Raw genomic sequence first — 17,412 nt, 5'->3', positions numbered from 1 at the left:
CAGTACCATACAGTGCAGTACCATACAGTACAGTACCATACAGTGCAGTACCATACAGTGCAGTACCATACAGTACAGTACCATACAGTGCAGTACCATACAGTGCAGTACCATACAGTACAGTACCATACAGTGCAGTACCATACAGTACAGTACCATACAGTACAGTACCATACAGTGCAGTACCATACAGTGCAGTACCATACAGTGCAGTACCATACAGTACAGTACCATACAGTACAGTACAGGACAGTAAAATAGAATACAATAAAGAAAAGTAGAGTATAGTACAGTACAGCATAGCACAGCACAGAAGAGTACAGTGCAGTAAAGTTGGTTCAGTAGTAGGGGTGTAACCGTTAACCAAACCGAAAGTTCAGTACATATTGTGGTTTTTGGGGTTTACTGTTCGGTTTCGATACAGTGAGAAAATGAAATGCCAACAGTTACTGTAGTTCATTTTTGTTTTTGGCAAAAGAAGTAAAACTAACCCAGGAATAGATCTTGAGCCATATGATGTAGGGTCCTATAAAACCGTTTGTATTTTTTGCGTTATTCCGTTTTCTCCATTTTGGTTTTCGATGTTTCAGATTTTCCCTGTTTTTCAGGTTTTCAGTCTCAAAATCACACTTTAAAAAAAAAGAAAAACAACTAATTTGGAGGTTCTAAGTCCACAACAATGAGTAAACCACACCAGGAGACATTTTTTTTTTTAGGTCTGGGAAGAATCTCAGAAATGTAGATTTATGGGTGTAGATACCTTTTAATTTAGGTGCTACCAGCAAGAGCCTTGCTTGGTTAGTGATGTTTCTGAAGCACACATGCAGAGTTTGCTGAACAAATCACCACTGGATTGATGTAAATAATCATGATACCATTCAGCCAGGTATGCATAGACTACTTTGTAGTTAACATATAATTTAGAAGGTTTTTGGGAAAGCCTTTCATCTACCAGAAGGCGTTGTCATGAGCATCATTGCTAACGGATACATACAGGGCATTTTGGAAAGTATTCAGACCCCTTGACTTTTTCCACATTTTCTTACGTTACAGCCTTATTCTAAAATGGATTTCCCTCATCAACCTACACACAATATCCCATAATGACAAAACAAAAACAGGATTTTAGAAATGAAATATTACATTTACACAAGTATTAAGACCCTTTACTCAGTACTTTATGAAGCACCTTTGGCAGCGATTACAGCCTCGCGTTTTCTTGGGTATGAAGCTACAAGCTTGGCAAACCTGTATTTGGGGACTTTCTCCCATTCTTCTATGCAGATCCTCTCAAGCTTTGTCAAGTTGGATGGGGAGCGTTGCTGTACAGCTATTTTCAGTTCTCTCCAGAGATGTTTGATAGTGTTCAAGTCCGGGCTCTGGCTGGGCCAATCAAGGACATTCAGAGACTTATCCCAAAGCCACTCCTGCATTGTCTTGGCTGTGTGCTTAGGGTCATTCTGTTGTTGGAAGGTGAACCTTCGCCCACAGTCTGAGGTCCTGAGCGCTCTGGAGCAGGTTTTCATCAAGGATCTCTCTGTACTTTGCTCTGTTCATCTTTCCCTCGATCCTGACTAGTCTCCCAGTCCCTGCCACTGAAAAACATCCCCACAGCATGATACTTCACTGTAAGGATGGTGCAAGATTTCCTCCACACGTGAGGCTTGGCATTCAGGCCAAAGAGTTCAATCTTGGTTTCATCAGACCAGAGAATCTTGTTTCTCATGGTCTGAGAGTCTTTAGATGTCTTTTGGCAAACTCCAAGCAGGATGTCATGTGCCTTTTACAGAGGGGTGGGTGGCTTCCGTCTGATCACTCTACCATAAAGAACTGATTGGTGGAGTGCTGCAGAGATGGTTGTCCCTCTGAAAGGTTCTCCCATCTCCATAGAGGAACTCTGGAGCTCTGTTAGTGACCATCAGTTTCTTGGTCACCTCCCTGACCAAGGTCCTTCTCCCCTGATTGCTCAGTTTGGCCGGGAAGACAGCTCTAGTCTTGGTGGTTTCAAACTTCTTCCATTTAAGAATGATGGAGGCCACTGTGTTCTTGGGGACCTTCAATGCTGCAGAAATGTTTTAGTACCCTTCCCCAGATCTGTGCCTTGACACAATCCTGTCTCTGAGCTCTACGGACAATTCCTTCAACCTCATGGCTTGTTTTTTTGCTCTGACATGTACTGGCAACTGTGGGACCCTACATACGTGTGTGTGACTTTGCAAGTCATATCCAATCAATTGAATTTACCACAGGTGGACTCCAATCAAGTTGTAGAAACAACTCAAGGATGATAAATGGAAACAAGATGCACCTGATCTCAATTTCCAGTCTCATAGGAAAGGGTCGGAATACTTATGAATACTTTAGTATTTTCAATACATTTGCAAACATTTCTAAAAACCTGTTTTCTCTTTGCCATTAGGGGGTATTGTGTGTAGATTGATGAGGAAAACGTTTTATTTAATCCATTTTAGTATAAGGCTGGAACATAACAAAATGTGGAAAAAGTCAAGGGGTCTGAATACTTTCCAAATGCACTGTAGTGGCAGTAGAACAATCACACACAGATGGGTCAATCCCACGCTGTTGCCTCTTCAGAAAGTAGAAGAAAATACAAAGAATTTATGCATGTTGTTCATTCATGTCCTATCATCTTATCATGTTCAAATAAATTCAAAACATTTAGTTGATTACCTAAGTTCAATCCATTTTGGCTGCTACTGTTTTCCAAACTGAAGATTTAAATGATGATAGAGGATCCTCCAAATCCGGTTTATTGTCACGCCCTGGTCTTAGTATTTTGTGTTTTCTTTATTATTTTGGTCAGGCCAGGGTGTGACATGGGTTTTTTTATGTGGTGTGTTTTGTCTTGGGGTTTTTGTTAGGTATTGGGTTTGTGGCTTAGTGGGGGTATCTAGCATAGTCTATGGCTGTCTGGAGTGGTTCTCAATCAGAGGCAGGTGTTTATCGTTGTCTCTGATTGGGAACCATATTTAGGCAGCCATATTCTTTGAGTGTTTCGTGGGTGATTGTTCCTGTCTCTGTGTTTGTTTGCACCAGAGATATGCTGTATAGGTTTTCGTTATGTTTTTTGTATTGTTCGTTTTTCATCGTCATTAAACATGTATCAAGAATACCACGCTGCATTTTGGACTCTCCTTCACCTCAAGAAAACCGTTACATTTATCAACCCCATCACTCGTCATCATACAGAACTAGATCCCTTGCTGCGCTTCACAAAAGGATAGTTTGAAATGTGCCAATTAAGATTGACATTTTTATCACAACGTGTTCATAGGCTCTAGTTTATTTTAACGGAATAGCCTACAATGTTTTTCATCTCAGATTTACTCAAAGCATACAATGCAGTGTAGACATAGCCTATAGGCCTAGTGTTTTATTCACTCTACATACAGTGCCAGTCAAAAGTTTCATTGTAGAATAATAGTGAAGACATCAAAACTATGAAATAACACATATGGAATCATGTAGTAACCAAAAAACGTGTTAACAAATCAAAATAAATTTGAGATTCTTCAAAGTGTCCACCCTTTGCCTTGATGACAGCTTTGTACACACTTGGCATTCTCTCAACCAGCTTCATTAGGAATGCTTTTCCAACAGTCTTGAAAGAGTTCCCACATATGCTGAGCACTTGTTTGCTTCACTCTGCGGTTCAACTCATCCCAAACCATCTCAAATGGGTGATTGTGGAGGTTTGGACATCTGATGCAGCAGTCCATCACTCTCCTTCTTGGTCAAATAACTTTTACACAGTCTGGTGGTGTGTTTTGGGTAATTGCCCTGTTGAAAAACAAATTAAAGTCCCACTAAACGCAAACCAGATGGGATGGCGTATTGCTGCAGAATGCTGTGGTAGCCATGCTGGCACACTTATGGCTTGATTTCTAAATAAATCACTGACAGTGTCACCAGCAATGCATCCCCACACAATCGCACCTCCTCTTCCATGCTTCACGGTGGGAGTCACACATGCGGAGAACATCCGTTCACCTACTTTGCGTCTCACGAAGACATGGCGGTTGGACCCCTACTAATGTCAATTGCTCGTGTCTCTTCATCTTATTGGTGTCCTTTAGTAGTGGTTTCTTTGCAGCAATTCAACCATGAATGCCTGATTCACACAGTCTCCTCTGAACAGTTGATGTTGAGATGTGTCTGTTACTTGAACTTTGCGAAGCATTTATTTGGGCTGCAATCTGAATTGCAGTTAACTCTAATGAACTTATCCTCTGCAGCAGAGGTATCTCTGGGTCTTCCTTTCCTGTGGCCAGTTTCACCATTGCGCTTGATGATTTTTGAAACTGCACTTGAAGGAACTTTAAAAGTTCTGGTAATTTTCCGGATTGACTGACCTTCATCTCTTAAAGTAATGATGGACTGTCGTTTCTCTTTGCTTATTTGAGCTGTTCTTGCCAAAATATGGACTTGGTATTTTACCAAATAGGGATATCTTCTGTATACCACCCCTACCTTGTCACAACACAACTGATTACCTCAAACGCATTAAGACGGAAAGAAATTCCACAAATATTTTTTTTTAACAAGGTACACCTGATAATTGAAATGCATTCCAGGTGACTACCTCATGAAGCTGGTTAAGAGAATGCCAAGAGTGTGCAAAGCTGTCATCAAGGCAAAGGGAGGCTACTTTGAAGAATGTCAAATATAAAATATATTTAGATTTATTTAACACTCTTTGGTTACTACATGATTCCATACGTGTTGTTTAATAGTTTTGATGTCTTCACTATTATTCTACATGTAGAAAATAGTAAAAATAAAGAAAAGCCCTTGATTGAGTAAGTTGAAGTCAGAAGTTTACATACACACTTAGGTTGGAGTCATTAAAACTTGTTTTTCAACCACTCCACAAGTTTCTTGTTAACAAACTATCATTTTGGCAAGTCGGTTAGGACATCTACTTCGTACATGACACAAGTCATTTTCCCAACAATTCTTAACAGACAGATTATTTCACTGAATCACAACTCCAGTTGGTCAGAAGTTTACATACACTAAGTGGACTGTGCCTTTAAATAGCTTGGACAATTCCAGAAAATTATGTCATGGCTTGAGAAGCTTCTGATAGCCTAATTGACATAATTTGAGTCAATCGGAGGTGTACCTGTGGATGTATTTCAAGGCATACCTTCAAACTCAGTGCCTCTTTGCTTGACATCATGGGAAAATCAAAAGAAATCAGCCAAGAAAAATAAATAAAATTGTAGACCTCCACAAGTCTGGTTCATCCTTGGGAGCAATTTCCAAATGCCTGAAGGTACCACGTTAATCTATACAAACAATAGTATGCAAGTATAAACACCATGGGACCACACAGCCGTCATACCGCTCAGGAAGGAGACGCATTCTGTCTCCTAGAGATGAATGTACTTTGGTGCGAAAAGTGCAAATGCTGTAAAAATGCTGGAGGAAACAGGTACAAAAGTATCTATATCCACAGTAAAACGAGTCCTGTATTGATATAACCTGAAAGGCCCTCAGCAAGGAAGAAACTACGGCTCCAAAACCGCCATTAAAAAAAGCCAAACTGCAGTTTGAAACTACACATGGGGACAGAGAAATGTCCTCTGGTCTGATGAAGCAAAAATAGAACTGTTTGGCCGTAATGATCATCGTTATGTTTGGAGGAAAAGGGGGAGGCTTGCAAGCCGAAGAACACCATCCCACAATACAGTGCCACTGACACGGCCCGCAACTAAAACATGCGGACTCTCCTTCACTGCAGCCGACGTGAGGAAAACATTTAAACGTGTCAACCCTCGCAAGGCTGCAGGCCCAGACGGCATCCCCAGCCGTGCCCTCAGAGCATGCGCAGACCAGCTGGCTGGTGTGTTTACGGACATATTCAATCAATCCCTATCCCAGTCTGTTGTTCCCACATGCTTCAAGAGGGCCACCGTTGTTCCTGTTCCCAAGAAAGCTAAGGTAACTGAGCTAAACGACTACCGCCCCGTAGCACTCACTTCCGTCATCATGAAGTGCTTTGAGAGACTAGTCAAGGACCATATCACCTCCACCCTACCTGACATCCTAGACCCACTCCAATTTGCTTACCGCCCAAATAGGTCCACAGACGATGCAATCTCAACCACACTGCACACTGCCCTAACCCATCTGGACAAGAGGAATACCTATGTGAGAATGTTGTTCATCGACTACAGCTCGGCATTTAACACCATAGTGCCTTCCAAGCTCGTCATCAAGCTCGAGACCCTGGGTCTCGACCCCGCCCTGTGCAACTGGGTACTGGACTTCCTGACGGGCCGCCCCCAGGTGGTGAGGGTAGGCAACAACATTTCCACCCCGCTGATCCTCAACACTGGGGCCCCACAAGGGTGCGTTCTGAGCCCTCTCCTGTACTCCCTGTTCACCCACGACTGCGTGGCCACGCACGCCTCCAACTCAATCATCAAGTTTGCGGACAACACAACAGTGGTAGGCTTGATTACCAACAACGACGAGACGTCTTACAGGGAGGAGGTGAGGGCCCTCGTAGTGTGGTGTCAGGAAAATAACCTCACACTCAACGTCAACAAAACTAAGGAGATGATTGTGGACTTCAGGAAACAGCAGAGGGAACACCCCCCTATCCACATCGATGGAACAGTAGTGGAGAGGGTAGTAAGTTTTAAGTTCCTCTGCGTACACATCACAGACAAACTGAATTGGTCCACCCACACAGACAGCATCGTGAAGAATGCGCAGCAGCGCCTCTTCAACCTCAGGAGGCTGAAGAAATTTGGCTTGTCACCAAAGGCACTGACAAACTTCTACAGATGCACAATCGAGAGCATCCTGTCGGGCTGTATCACCGCCTGGTACGGCAACTGCTCCGCCCACAACCGTAAGGCTCTCCAGAGGGTAGTGAGGTCTGCACAACGCATCACCGGGGGCAAACTACCTGCCCTCCAGGACACCTACACCACCCAATGTCACAGGAAGGCCATAAAGATCATCAAGGACAACAACCACCCGAGCCACTGCCTGTTCACCCCGCTATCATCCAGAAGGCGAGGTCAGTACAGGTGCATCAAAGCTGGGACCGAGAGACTGAAAAACAGCTTATATCTCAAGGCCATCAGACTGTTAAACAGCCACCACTAACATTGAGTGGCTGCTGCCAACACACTGACTCAACTCCAGCCACTTTAATAATGGGAATTGATGGGAAATTATGTAAAATATATCACTAGCCACTTTAAACAATGCTACCTAATATAATGTTTACATACCCTACATTATTCATCTCATATGTATATGTATATACTGTACTCTATATCATCTACTGCATCTTTATGTAATACATGTATCACTAGCCACTTTAACTATGCCACTTTGTTTACATACTCATCTCATATGTATATACTGCACTCAATACCATCTACTGTATCTTGCTTATGCCGCTCTGTACCATCACTCATTCATATATCTTTATGTACATATTCTTTATCCCCTTACACTTGTGTCTATAAGGTAGTAGTTTTGGAATTGTTAGCTAGATTACTTGTTGGTTATTACTGCATTGTCGGAACTAGAAGCACAAGCATTTCGCTACACTCGCATTAACATCTGCTAACCATGTGTATGTGACAAATAAAATTTGATTTTATTTGATTTATTTTGAACCGTGTAGCACGGGGGTGGCAGCATCATGTTGTGTATGATGGCTTCATGAGGACGGAAAATTACATAGACATATTGAAGCAACTTCTCAAGACATCAGTCAGGAAGTTAAAGATTGGTCGCAAATGGGTCTTCCAAATGGACAATGACCCCAAGCATACTTCCAAAGTTGTGGCAAAATGGCTTAAGGACAACGAAGTCAAGGCATTCGAGTGGCCATCACAAAGCCCTGATCTCAATCCTATAGAAAATGTGTGGGCAGAACTGAAAAAGCGTGTGCGAGCAAGGAGGCCTACAAACCTGACTCAGTTGCACCAGCTCTGTCAGGAGGAATGGGCCAAAATTCACCCAACTTATTGTGGGAAGCTTGTGGAAGGCTACTCAAAACAATTTATAGGCAAGGCTACCAAATTCTAATTGAGTGTTAAAAAATGGTGCCGGAAGAAATGGCAGCAGTTTTACAGGCGCCCAACCAATTGTGCTATTATGTGTTTTTTTGGCGTATTATTTTGTACATAATGTTTCTGCAACCGTATCTTACGGCAGAATAGAGCTTCTGGATATCAGAACAGCGATCACTCACCTCGGATTAGACAAAGATTTTTTCAACAAGAAGCAAGACTTACATGATATTCTCCAAACACCCGGCAGGGCTGACCTCCCAGGTATTCGCAAGTGGAAGCAACGCAGGTACAGAGGACGAAGATCCGGATGCCTCGTCAGGATCGGCAGAAGGCGAGTAGGAAAGCTGCCGTTAACGTCAATATTACTCGCCAACATACAATCATTGGACAATAAATTAGACTAGGTACGATCACAAATATCCTACCAAAAAAATGTAATATCCTATGTTTCACGGAATCGTGGCTGAATGACGACATGGATATTCAGAAAGCGGGATATATGCTGATCCGGCAGGATAGAACAACACACTCCAGTAAGACAAAGTGAGGGCTGTCTGTGCATATTTGTAAACAACAGCTGGTGCACGAAATCTAAGGAAGTCTCTAGATTTTGCTCACCTGAAGTAGAGTATATTGTGATAAATTGCAGGCCACAGTACTTGCCTAGAGAGTTCTCAGCTATACTTTTCATGGCTGTTTATTTACCACCACAAACAGATGCTGGCACTAAGACCGCACTCAGTCAGCTGTATAAGGAAATAAGCAAACAGGAAACCACTCACCCAGAGGCGGCGCTTCTAGTGGGTGGAGACTTTAATGCAGGGAAACTTAAATCAGTTCTACCAAATCTCTATCAACATGTTAAATGTGCATCCCGAGGGAAAAAAACTCTGGACCACCTTTACTCCACACACAGAGATGCGTACAAAGCTCTCCCTCGCCCTGCATTTGGTAAATCCGACCACAACTCTATCCTCCTGATTCCTGATTACAAGCAAAAATTAAAGCAGGAAGCACCAGTGACTCGGGCAATAAGAAAGTGGTCAGATGAAGCAGATGCTAAACTACAGGACTGTTTTGCTATCACAGACTGGAACATGTTCCGTGATTCTTCCGATGACATTGAGGAATACACTACATCAGTCACTGGCTTTATCAATAAGTGCATCGAGGACGTCGTCCCCACAGTGACTGTACGTACATACCCCAACCAGAAGCCATGGATTAGAGGCAATATTTGCACTGAGCTAAAGGGTAGAGTTGCTGCTTTCAAGGTGCGGGACTCGGAAGCTTACAAGAAATCCCGCTATGCCCTGTGACGAACCATCAAACAGGCAAAACGTCAATACAGGGCTAAGATTGAATCATACTACACCGGCTCCGACGCTAGTCGGATGTCGCAGGGCTTGCAAACTATTACAGACTACAAAGGGAAGCACAGCTGCGAGCTGCCCAGTGAGATGAGCCTACGAGATGAGCTAAATCACTTCAAAGCTCACTTCGAGGAAAGCAACACTGAGGCCTGCTTGAGAGCATCAACTGTTCTGGACGACTGTGTGATCACGCTCTCCGTAGCCGACGTGAGTAAGACCTTTTAACAGGTCAACATACCCAAGGCTGTGGAGCCAGACAAATTAACAGGACGTGTGCTCCGGGAATGTGCTGAACAACTGGCAGGTGTCTTCACTGACATTTTCAACATGTCCCTGATTGAGTCTGTAATATCAACATGTTTCAAGCAGACCACCATAGTCCCTGTGCCCAAGAACACAAAGGCTCCGTAGCCATGAAGTGCTTTGAAAGGCTGATAATGGCTCACATCAACACCATTATCCCAAAAAGCCTAGACCCACTCCAATTTGCATACCGCCCAAACAGATCTACAGATGATGCAATCTCTACTGCACTCCACACTTCCCTTTCCCACCTGGACAAAAGGAACATCTATGTGAGAATGCTATTCATTGACTACAGCTCTGCGTTCAACACCATAGTAACCTCAAAGCTCATCACTAAGCTAAGGAACCTGGGACTAAACACCTCCCTCTGCAACTGGATCCTGGACTTCCTGACAGGCCCTCCCCAGGTGGTGAGAGTAAGTGCCACGCTGATCCTCAACACTGGAGCTCCCCAGGGGTGCGTGCTCAGTCCCCTCCTGTACTCCCTGTTCACCCACGACTGCATGGCCAGGCACGACTCCAACACCATCATTACGTTTGCAGATGACACAACAGTGGTAGGCCTGATCACCGACAACGACGAGACAGCCCATAGGGAGGAGGTCAGAGACCTGGCCAGGTGGTGCCAGAATAACAACCTATCCCTCAACGTAACCAAGACTAAGGAGATGATTGTGGACTACAGGTAAAGGACGACCGAGTACGCCCCCATTCTCATCAACGAGGCTGTAGTGGAGCAGGTTGAGAGCTTCAAGTTCCTTGGTGTCCACATCAACAACAAACTAGAATTGTCCAAACACACCAAGACAGTCATGAAGAGGGCACGGCAAAGCCTATTCCCCCTCATGAAACTAAAAAGATTTGGCATGGGTCCTGAGATCCTCAAAAGGTTCTACAGCTGCAACATCGAGAGCATCCTGACCGGTTGCATCACTGCCTGGTACGGCAATTGCTCGGCCTCCGACCGCAAGGCACTTCAGAGGGTAGTGCGTACGGCCCAGTACATCACTGGGGCTAAGCCGCCTGCCATCCAGGACTGGTCAGGACAGGACATAGACTGTTCTCTCTACTACAGCATGGCAAGCGGTACCGGAGTGCCAAGTCTAGGACAAAAAAGCTTCTCAACAGTTTTTACCCCCAAGCCATAAGACTCCTGAACTGGTAACCAAATGGTTACCCAGACTATTTGCATTGTGTGCCCCCCCTCAACCCCTCTTTTAAGCTGCTGCTACTCTCTGTTTATCATATATGCATAGTCACTTTAGCCATACCTACATGTACATACTACCTTAATAAGCCTGAATGACCGTTGTCTGTATATAGCCTTGTTACTGTTATCTTCAAATGTCTTTGTTGTTTTATTTCTTTACTTACCTACACACACACACACACACACACACACACACACACACACACACACACACACACACACACACACACACACACACACACAAACACATACATTTTTTTCACACTATTGGTTAGAGCCTGTAAGTAAGCATTACACCTGTTGTATTCGGCGCACGTGTCAAATACACTTTGATTTGAATTGTATGTAAACTTCTGACCCACTGGGAACCTGATGAAAGAAATAAAAGCTGAAATAAATCATTCTCTCTACTATTATTCTGACATTTCACATTCTTAAAATAAAGTGGTGATCCTAACTGACTCTGATTAAATGTCAGGAATTGAAAAACTGAGTTTAAATGTATTTGGCTAAGGTGTATGTAAACTTCCGACTTCAACTGTAGGTGTGTCCAAACTTTTTGACTGGTACTGTATGTATGTATGTATGTATGTATGTATGTATGTATGTATGTATGTATGTATGTGTGTGTGTGTGTGTGTGTGTGTGTGTGTGTGTGTGTGTGTGTGTGTGTGTGTGTGTGTGTGTGTGTGTGTGTGTGTGTGTGTGTGTGTGTGTGTGTGTGTGTGTGTTCGTTCATTTGGGTTCACGGTGCACACAGAACCAAGGTCGAATGTGTGTACCGTTATACTCCTATACAGTACTGTAGAGTTCAGTACAGTAAAGTAAAAATGTGGAGTATAGTACAGTACTGTAGAGTTCAGTACTGTACACAGTAGAGCACACTAGAGTTGAGCACACTATAGTGTACTCTACTGTACTGTACTCTACTACACTGTACTTTACTGTACTGAACTATACTCTACTGTACTATACTCTCCGCTCCAGACCAACCAAATTGGGTCTTGTTTGGGGCCAGAGCTCATTAAAATAATAGCCATTGTGTAGAATAATACACAAATATGCAAAGGAGGATAATGCATATTCATAAATATTTGTGTGCCTATCTATTTAGGATACATAACCATGAAGAGAATGATATTCATATCTTTAATTATGCATTTCTGTGTAGTACAGATCAGGGACACATGATGAAATTGCGTTACCACAATTCCGTTCCCGGGTGTAAATCCACTTCACTAACTTTGCATCTGCACAGTTCTTCCAATAAATGTGTTTTTGTAAAATGTTCAGTGTAAATTGTTAAAATTAGTCATTGTGCATAGACTTGTATGGTTTGCTTTTAATTTTTTAAAAATGGTTTGGTATACATTGTAAGTGAAAAATCTGAGTTTCAGCATAACCATGGAATTGCCCATACATACAGTATACATCATTGTCAATGACAACCCATCGTTCAGGACAGGTGGGGCAAACATGGTCTCTTTTTTTGCTTTCTAGAGTAATGCATCTCCAAAATTCATTTTGCTTAGTGTTTTCTGTGGTGGTGGGCCAGCCAGCGGAAAATACAGAGCGTAGCGGTTGGTACTGTTCTCTAGTTGCGCCGTGATTGGCTCAGTGTTCTGTCACTCATGGGGACACTACGTCACCGCAAAATCTACAGGGAGAACTCGAAAATTCAAACCCCTTGGGTGCTGCCATAGATGTACATTAGAAGTGCCCATCCAAGAAGGCTCAATGTCATTGGCCACAGACAAAATGACATCAAATCACGTTATATCTACCGTAGCTGTGATTGGACTGATCATGTCAACATCATACTTTCAAAATCTTAGGTAGCAAGATAGACAAGTAGTCTTTATTATGAATCAAATCGACAATCTTCTGCCAAATCCTTGCAATTGTTGTCATTTGAAGAGAAATTAGAGATAAAAAGTATCGCTGCTCATTGGCTATTGGACATAAACATTACACAACAAGTTGAAAATCGCAAATTCAACAATGAGTGGTTTGGAACGAATCAGTGGTTAACTGCAAGTGTTACAAAGCAATCACTAGCCTGCTATTCAGTGAAGAGGGTGTGTGGTCCAATTCTGGGTTTAAGGGTCTCTTTTCCAAACTTAAAAGGATAAACATTCACAATCAACACCATGGGCCAGAAAAGGTTGAATACATTGGTCATGCTGTCAATCCAGTTCAAAACAACTGGAAACTCAGAACTGGAAAAGCTTAGACTTCAAGACACCTGGGAACTCTGGGAAAAAAATGAGCTACGACTGGAAAAATACATTTTGAATGGTCATCCAACTCGGAATTCCAAGTCGGGAACTCAGGCCTCTTTCTAGAGCGTCGACTTGAAGATCACTGACGTCATGATTCAACCATGTTTTTTTTACCAGAGTTCCCAGTTGGGGCACCTGGGCTGGAATAATACATTATGGCCTTTCTCTTGCATTTCCGAGATGATGGTACAAAAAAATACAAAAGACTGGTTGGTTTTGTCTTTGTATTATGTTTCACCAGATCTATTGTGTTATATTCTGCTACATTCCTTTCACATTTCCACAAACTTCAAAGTGTTTCCTTTCAAATGGTACCAAGAATATGCATATCCTTGCTTCAGGGCCTGATCTACAGGCAGTTAGATTTGGGTATGTCATTTGAGGCGAAAATTGAAAAAAAGGGGCGGATCCTTAAGAGGTTCAATCAAGTCAACCATGGAAAACTAAATGCATGCTCTTCAACCGATCGCTACCATCACCTGCCCGCCCATCCTGCATCTATACTCTGGACGGTTCTGACTTTTATGTAGACATCTACAAATACCTAGGTGTCTGCTTAGACTGTAAACTCTACTTCCAGGCTCACATTAAGCATCTCCAATCCAAAATTAAATCTAGAATCGGCTTCCTATTTCGCAACAAAGCATCCTTCACTCATGCTGTCAAACATACCCTCGTAAAACTGACTATCCTACTGATCCTTAACTTCGGTGATGTCGTTTACAAAATAGCCTCCAACACTCTACTCAGCAAATTGGATTCAGTCTATCACAGTGCCATCTGTTTTGTCAACAAAGCCCCATATACTACCCTCCACTGGCCCTCGCTTCATATTCGTTGCCAAACCCACTGGCACCAGGTCATCTATAAGTCTTTGCTAGGTAAAGCCCCGCCTTATCTCAGCTCACTGGTCACCATAGCAGCACTTACCCGTAGTACGCGCTCCAGCTAGGTATATTTCACTGGTCACCGCCAAAGCCAATTACTACCTTAGCCGCCTTTTCTTCCAGTTCTCTGCTGCCAAATGACTGGAACAAATTGCAAAAATCACTGAACCTGGAGACTCATATCTCCCTCACTAATTTTAAGCACCAGCTGTCAGAACAGCTCACAGATCACTGCACCTGTACACAGTCAATCAGTAAATAGCCCATCCAACTACCTCATCCCCATACTGTTATTATTTTATTTCTTGCTCCTTTGCACCCCAGTATCTCTACTTGCACATTCATCTTCTGCACACCTATCACTCCAGTCTCTATCACTCCAGTGTTTAATTGCTAAATTGTAATTATTTCGGCACTATGGCCTATTTATTGCCTTACCTCCCTTATCTTACCTCATTTACACACACTGTATATATACTTTTTTTCTATTGTGTTATTGACTGTATGTTTTGTTTATTCCATGTGTAACTCTGTGTTGTTGTTTGTGTCTCACTGCTTTTTTAAAATCTTGGCCAGGTCGCAGTTGTAAATGAGAACTTGTTCTCAGATAGCCTACCTGGTTAAATAAACGTGAAAGAAAAGTCAGCTATGTTTTTTAGAAAGGCACTAAATGAGGCTGAATGAACAGTTTCGCCGCCAGGCAAGGCCCTGCTGATAGTCGGGTGTGGCGGTGGTAAGGATTCACTCCATGGTGCTGAAAAGAAAGCTCTGCTTTTGGGACAGCATTATGTAGGCCCTAACAGTTTTTGGGCACCGTTTGTCACCGTTATGGTGCAATTCATGTATTGTTTAGTGTTGTGTTGTGGCTTTGCTGGCATGCATGATAATAAAACAGTTGAGTTGGCCCCACCAAGATTTACATGCTAAAATCACCTCTGACCATTGGTTGTTATGGTGCATAGGCACTGAAGTGTAATGTGATTGTGGACCTGATAAAAAATAAGTGCACTACATAGCAAATAGGGTTGCCATTTGGGATGCAGACCATGACTTACCTGTGCGGTTGATGTCTTGAGGGACTTGGATGTCGTGTTGGTCCACGAGTCCCTCCTCAATGTCTATGTCTCTGTATCTGTCCCTGTCATCATGCTCGTGGTCATGTTGTTTGTGCTGGTCATAGTGACTGTCCCCCCTCTCCATGTTCCCCGCCTCATGGCCCCCTGCAGAACGTCTTCGCCGGCGCTTCCGTCTGTACCCACGAGGCACCGGGACACCGATGTAGATGTTCTGCTGGTCTGTGGACAAACGGTAATCCAAAGTTAAGTTAACAACAAAGTTGGGTACTGGGACACCAATGCAGTTGGACTAATGGTCTGGAAAGAAACGGTATTAAAGTACATTAACGTGTCATCGAGGGAAATGTACTGCAAAACATGAAACAGAACATCATTAAAAATCCATCAAGCAAGGCCTGATAATAGTTGTACAGTACAATACCTAGAAAAGCCAAGCAACAACCAACACATAATAACTGAGTCCCATCACATCATTCATTAACCCCTGGTACACAAAGGAACATGTCCATGAATGTTCAGTCATTGAAACAAACAATGAATAAATAATGATACAGTGTTCGTGTATGTTTCTCTAATGAAAAAGCCACTCACTTACATAATGAATACCAAATCAAATGCATTGTTGTTAATGATTTGCATACTGTAAAAGATCACTCTTCTTCTGCACATGATCTTTCCTAAGTGATACTTTGTCATGTTTTCCTGTCAGCTACAAACCACAACAATGTCAACTTTTGTGTTGTTGTATATTACTTTGATAGCGACTGTACTGTCGCTTTCCAATGGGCTGCTTTTTTGAATGTCAGTGCATGATCAAGTTCATTTGAGGCAACAACTACAATTAAACATTATTGGCAATTAGAACATTGTTCTAAACCAATGGTGCAAAAAAAAACTGTTGAAATAATGGAATATTATTTGCCTGAAGGAGCCCGGAAGCTAGACAAAAATGATCCTAGCATGCGAGGCCTAGTCCTAACTAACTCGGGGACATCCTCCTCAGTGCAACGCTGAATACAGTGAAATCATTGCTGGAACAACACACATCCCTGCTGGCAAATTGATAGACACAGGTCTGCTCAGGACACGGTGACCCAAACTGAAAGTACATGCAAACACACACACACAGGTTTACACACAATGCATGCATGCACGCACGCACACACACACACACACACACACACACACACACACACACACACACACACACACACACACACACACACACACACACACACACACACACACACACACACACACACAGACGCAAACACACAGACACACACATGCAAACTCATGTCTGCATATAAAATGGTATCCAATGTCGATCCCAATCATGTTGATCTTTAATCTTTGCAATCGCCAATTATCATTATTCTTCATTGAGATAAATTGCACATTTACGCAAATGATTGATCTAATAAATATACATTAGATATTTAAATACAGTAAAATGATGAATGCTATGCAATTAAAAGTAACTGATCTGAACTGTCTTGTCGATTACTTTAAAACATCTCTCATGTCTTCTTGTAAGCAAGAAAAAGTTTGACCAATTCCATTATGATAGGCCCATTGTACAATATACATAATGTTTGTTTTAAAGAGGAACAGCAATGTATTTTTAGATTAGGATGAAAGCCTGATGTACTGTATCTCACTCACCCTCCTCTTCATATCGATGGTGAATGCCCCCAATTCCCCGGTCTCCCATTCGCTCATGGTCCATCCTGGAGGACAAAAAATACTACAGGAAAGATTTGCAAAATAACAGTGTATATTAAACACAACTTACACAACCATTACGTTAACAAAAATGTACATAAACTCAGCAACAACAAAAAAAACGTCCTCACTGTCAACTGCATTGATTTTCAGCAAACTTAACATGGGTAAATATTTGTATGAACATAACAAAATTCAACAACTGAGACATAACCTGAACAAGTTCCACAGACATGTGATTAACAGAAATGGAATAATGTGTCCCTGAACAAGGGGGGGGGGGGGGGGTCAAAATCAAAAGTAATAGTCAGTATATGGTGTGGCCACCAGCTGCATTAAGTACTGCAGTGCATCTCCTCATGGACTACACCAGATTTTCCAGTTCTTGCTGTGAGATGTTATCCCACTCTTCCACCAAGGCACCTGCAAGTTTTCTGGGGGGAATGGTGTTAAAGGAATTTGATTCCTATACGTTTATTAACCA

At 42.6% G+C, this 17,412-nt stretch overlaps 1 protein-coding gene across 1 annotated transcript in view; it reads right to left on the bottom strand.

Moving 5' to 3' along the window:
• Positions 1-16,942, bottom strand: part of LOC139411087 (electrogenic sodium bicarbonate cotransporter 4-like) — a 57,023-nt gene extending 40,081 nt beyond the window's left edge. The window contains exons 1-2 of the mRNA XM_071156932.1: positions 16,869-16,942; positions 15,183-15,422 (exon numbers count right to left, since the gene is read on the bottom strand). Coding sequence (XP_071013033.1) covers positions 15,183-15,422; positions 16,869-16,932 — 304 coding nt within the window. The 5' untranslated portion in view covers positions 16,933-16,942. The remainder of the gene's footprint in view (positions 1-15,182; positions 15,423-16,868) is intronic.
• Between the last annotated feature and the right edge of the window lie 470 nt (positions 16,943-17,412).

Source organism: Oncorhynchus clarkii, chromosome 6 (genome assembly GCF_045791955.1).
Source record: "Oncorhynchus clarkii lewisi isolate Uvic-CL-2024 chromosome 6, UVic_Ocla_1.0, whole genome shotgun sequence".
Taxonomy (NCBI): Eukaryota; Metazoa; Chordata; class Actinopteri; order Salmoniformes; family Salmonidae; genus Oncorhynchus; species Oncorhynchus clarkii.
This window is presented reverse-complemented; position numbering and strand designations above follow the sequence as displayed.